The sequence below is a fragment of the Quercus robur genome, chromosome 10 (genome assembly GCF_932294415.1).
Source record: "Quercus robur chromosome 10, dhQueRobu3.1, whole genome shotgun sequence".
NCBI lineage: Eukaryota > Viridiplantae > Streptophyta > Magnoliopsida > Fagales > Fagaceae > Quercus > Quercus robur.
The window spans coordinates 19,338,374-19,343,533 of record NC_065543.1 but is presented as its reverse complement, the minus strand read 5'-3'; the positions used below and the strand labels follow the sequence as shown (position 1 = coordinate 19,343,533).

At 31.4% G+C, this 5,160-nt stretch overlaps 1 protein-coding gene across 1 annotated transcript; it reads right to left on the bottom strand.

Annotated features, from left to right (window-relative positions):
* Window positions 1-748: 748 nt before the first annotated feature.
* Window positions 749-4,736, bottom strand: LOC126702593 (isoeugenol synthase 1-like). Its single transcript, XM_050401335.1, has 5 exons — window positions 4,497-4,736; window positions 4,207-4,341; window positions 3,888-4,116; window positions 3,033-3,236; window positions 749-1,215 (listed from the first exon to the last, which is right to left on the bottom strand). The coding sequence occupies exons 1-5, from the start codon at window positions 4,683-4,685 to the stop codon at window positions 1,016-1,018; spliced, it is 957 nt and encodes a 318-aa protein (XP_050257292.1). The 5' UTR covers window positions 4,686-4,736; the 3' UTR covers window positions 749-1,015.
* Between the last annotated feature and the right edge of the window lie 424 nt (window positions 4,737-5,160).

Here is a 5,160-nt window from a genome sequence, read left to right as displayed (position 1 = left end):
GCTCATTTCCATATCCAATTGATTGAGTGATTAAATATGGTAAGCCTTTAGCTGGCCAGAACAGGTTAGAAACCCTAAAGATTCTAAAGCGCTCTATAAATATCACCCTCCATCCCCATTTCAAAGGCTCTAGAACCTTAGGCTTACTGTACCGAAACTCTACCAAAACAACGTCATACATCGCCTTTGAGTTTTAAGGGTGTGTACTACTACTGTGGACAGATTCCTTGAGGTTTAGATTTAGTTTTTTAATCATCATTTTTTTAGAAAACTAATCACCCTCTCATGATTTCTGAATTGCACCAACGAACTGGTTCATTTCCCACTATCCCCTTTAGCTTCCATACAAGAATTTACTCTTACAATTACTAATCACTGGTTTATTTATTAAAAAAGTCAATAACAAGCAATACCTTGAGAATTAGTCACACTGTTGTAGCTAGTATAAGATAAAATTCAGTAATTACTTGAAGGAATGTACTTCATATTGATTTGGTATTTTGAAAAGCATTTATGGTTTTTTTTTTTTTTTTTTTTTTTCATGTTGATGAACATGAACTGTTTAGTTTCATATCTATTTCTCATCCTATTGCTGGATAGGAGTTAGGTTGGATGAAATAATTAAATAATTGTGAACTTACTCTGATAATATATTTATATTCTTCACTAAGTTATTCTTAATAAATTTTATTTATTTTTAATTATTTACTAATAATGAAGAATAATTAAAAATTATTTTGAAAGGAAATTATAAAGTATCCGCACTTGTCGGCAGGATATGGTCTAATATTTTTAATAGTAGTACACAATAATACAAGAGAGAGAGAGAGAAGCTATTTCTCAATTATTGTACACAAAAATTCATGAGAGAGAGAGAGAGATAGGAATTAGTGGTACTAGGAAATGATACTAGATACATTCATTGTTGAAGTGGAGCTCATATTAATTTTTTTCCATAAAATGAGAGCACTAGTGTTGGCCGAGCTTTGGAAGAAAAAGTAAAAAGAGTTCTTTTTTATGCAAATGCAGCTAATTTGGGCTTGGGGGGATTCACCAAGCAAGTGTCAAGGAGGGCATCGACTGAAGTGTATTTGTGATCAGGATATAATTGGGAGGCCTCCAAGTCATTAGCAGTGAGTTCAAAGCTTGTCTGATCCCCTTTGATGAATATGTTGTGAAGGATAGCCACAGGTACATTGTCCGGGAATGATAGTGCTGCAAAGGAAGGAACAATGATTTGAGTTTACAATCTTAAGTAATATCATATTATCATGTTTATGTGCTAAGAGAGAAAGATGAATTAATTAATGGTCTATAATCAAGAACTCTGTAGCTGCACATGTCTACGTGCAAGTATTCGGTTTTGTTTTGGTCGTTTTGGAGACGCATGCACCCAATATTGCATAGCATTCAACGTTTGCATTTATATCAAGTTTGAAATAGAAAGAAAAGAAAAGCGGACTTTTCTTGACAACAGACAACGACAAGAAAAGCAGACTTTAGCCCCCATGTATTGTCAGTTGTCACCAACCTTTTTCTTGTCGTTTAGTTTCGGGATCGAGTCGTCTCACCAAAAAGAAAAATAATAGAAGTTAACCATGACAAAGGAGAAGCATCTCCTAATTACCTCTCGGTCCTCTTCAAAAAGTAGTTTCCAATCTTACAAAAACTGATTTTTTGATATGTTTGTACTTTTGTAAAAAATGGCAACAACGAACCTAAACCCCATTTTATCTTTACTAGTTTTCTATTGATTAATGGACACAAGTTATACGCAATTTTGTGTATAATATATTGAAATAGGTGATTGTGAGTGGTATTAAAAAAAAATATTATATGTAAAAAGTTGCGGTAAAAATGGTGTTTTGAGAAGCTATTATCTCAAAGGGACAAGCATCTCCTTATAAGTCACCCTTCACCTCCTAACGACCTGTTATTTCTCCTTAAATGAGGTCTTAATTTGGGAGCAGTTAAAAACTACTATGATTATGTCCTAATCATTTTTTATTTTTTATTTTAAAAAAAAAAAAAGAAAAGAAAAAACATCTCCTTATCAAAAAGTAGTTTGCAATCTTCATAATTACAAATGGACGTCTTTGTTGACTGTTGTCAAAAATGGCGACACCAAAAACGAAAATCATTATATGACAAATATTCTATAAAAAAGAAAAAAAAAATTGAATCTTCCTGTGAGTACTGTTTAACAATTTATAGAACATAGATAATCGGTACTCCTAAAAATTTAAGGTTTTTAAAAAAAAAAAAAAAATCGGAGATCAAATTCTAAACCTGAATTTTTTTATTAAAACTATGTCAACTAAAAACTAAAACTAGTTAACTTAGATTTAGGCAAAATATCTAAAGAATAATATTAGTTGCCAATGGGTTTCTAGCCGGATGCACCTACCCCACTTCCCTTCCCTCCCATTTAAAAAAAATAAAATAAAATCAAAGTTGATTTATTAATTTAATTTTAAGTTGGGTTCAAAACTACAATAAATTTCCTAAACACCACATATATCACACTCAAATTGAAATAAAGGGATGAAGAAATGTTACTTAGGTGTAGAACTATAATTGATTAAACATGATTGGAATAAGCAATATTACTAATTACTGATTACTAAGACTTGAGAAAAACGATTGAATATCTTTAGAGTATTAGTTTAAGAAATATTTTTAAAAAGCTTTTGTGAAAAAAGAAAAAAAATTAACTTTTCTTATGGTACTTTTATATTTCCCTTAAATTATAACCACTCATTTTATATTTATTAATAATACCCGTTAATAGGATTCTTTATATTATAAATATTAACATTTGAAGGGAGTGTTAGAATTATACAAAGACTAAGAGTCCATTTAATAGTGTGTTTAAATAACAATTTTTAGTTTTTTTGGAAATACATGTGGGTGAAAAATTGAATAAAAAAATGTATAATGTTGTTTAAAAACTAAAAACATGTATTTAAACAAGTCTACCAAATAATGCCCAAGTATTCCCAGATATATATTAAAGAGAAAAGATTTCTTACTCTCAGAGAGCTTCACTATTTCCTCTTCAGGCACGTTGATTTTTTTAAGAGTACGTCCTGTCTTTTTCTCCCATGAAGAAATCAAATCCAATTGAGAAACGATGTTTCCTGGTGGCCTATAGACAATTACCCTATTGCCCACCCTTGGATCTGTGGCTGCTTTTACTGTATAGGCTGCTACATCCTCCTCATAATTTAACACGGCTGCATAAACAAAATACCACAAAAAATATATATAAAGTGAGCAAAAAAGCGTATAGACATTGTTAATTAAAATGAAATTGTTAAAGTTTCATTCGAAATTAACAGATTCTGCTGTTTGTGGACAAACAATATATCCCTTTTGATTTGACATAATCACAGTTTAGTATCACACCCCTTCTCAATTATCATATTTTGAGTCCTTAAAGTTTGGATTAAAATCAAACAATTAAAAATATTTTAGATAGAATCTTAACAATTTCATTTTACTCTAAATTTTAGAGATTCAAATATTACAATTAATATTTTTTAGACTAAATAGTGATAATACCTCCGTGACAGAAGATAAATTGTAACTATGTCACTATTTTATGATTGAAAGAACATAAATGTCTAGTCGCAATATGCCTTTTGGCATTTGTGCATGGTTCCCACTTCATGAATTGATAGGTCAAATACGTCTGCTTATTTACCCTTAAATTCTGAAAAAGACCCGTTTTATTTACCATTGTGATATTAGCACCCAAAGAATAATCCATCTCCATCCACTTGAATAAGAAATTTAGAATAATAACTAAGTCACCGTCATTGAAAATGGTATAGCTAGAATTATCTTCGAATTTGACGAAGTTAAGGAACGAAAATTAAACCTACCCTTGGCTTCACCACTTCCATAAACAACAACTTCATCTCTGTTTTCATGAGGATGTAGCAAATAGTCAACAAAGTAGGCTGCAAATGAGTTTGCAGACACATAAGTGTATGAAATTCCAGCCTCTTCAGTTGCCCTTCTGATCTTCCTTTTGTTTGCAAGCAAAGCCTCAAAAGGAGGCAATCCACTCACTCTATCAACTTCGTTTCCAAATTCTGATGGAACAAATCTCTGATACACACACACATACATGCATATTAGGATAAAGCTATTAAAACCTATTTGTTATAAACAAAAAAACAAAAGGGAGGGGATAGTCACCTTTATAGTTCCAGCTTCTTTCATGGCTTTGATTATTTTGAATTGCTCAAGATGTTGAGGAACAGCCAAGGTAGAAATCACAACATCCACTTGACTAAGTGCTGCTACAAGCTTCTCATGCTCATCCAAGTCACCCTGTTTAATCAAATCATTTTCTTTGAGTTTTAAAAATCTAATATGGATTTCATAACCATGATACTACTAAAAAAGAACTAAAATGAAGTTTGTAAAAAAAAAAAAAAAAAAAAAAACCACATCCTACACAGTTTTTAGATAATAAAGATTAGTACTTGGATAATGGTAACTCCCAAAGCTTCAAACTCTTTGTGCTGCCCTAGCTTGGAAGGGTCTGCGTTTGGTTTGATTGGGCGCACATAGGCAAAGGTTGGATGACCCATTGAAACGCTTGCCTTCACCATGTATTTGCCAAGGTACCCGGTGGCTCCAAATACCATAATCTTGCTTTTTTCACCAGCCATGGCTCCTATAATTAGCAATGGCAAATGGGAAGGTTTAAGTGATGTTCGAACTCTAGAATACACGTTTATATAGAGAAATGTTGGTTGACTAATTTCGTCTCTTTCCATCAACTTGTGTTAAAAAAGAATTTAACATTATGTTAATAACTGGTTAGCTACACGGGTTAAAGTTGTGCTTGTTGACTAGTCACACAAACTCACACCAAGTTGAGCATAAATTTTGTAATTTTAAAGAAATGAAGTCAAATTGTATATAAATATCAAGAAAAGCACGTAAAACCATTTTTTTTTTTTTTTGAGAAAGCACGTAAAACCATTTTGATTTGCTTACTTACTAATGAATTATTTTTAAAAAAGACCATATATTATACCTTATAATTTAATACTTAATATTTCTTAATACATGTCCAACTAGCTAGGCTCATAATTATAAATGTTCATATTGGTAGTAACAACTATTGATCTCAACAACCAC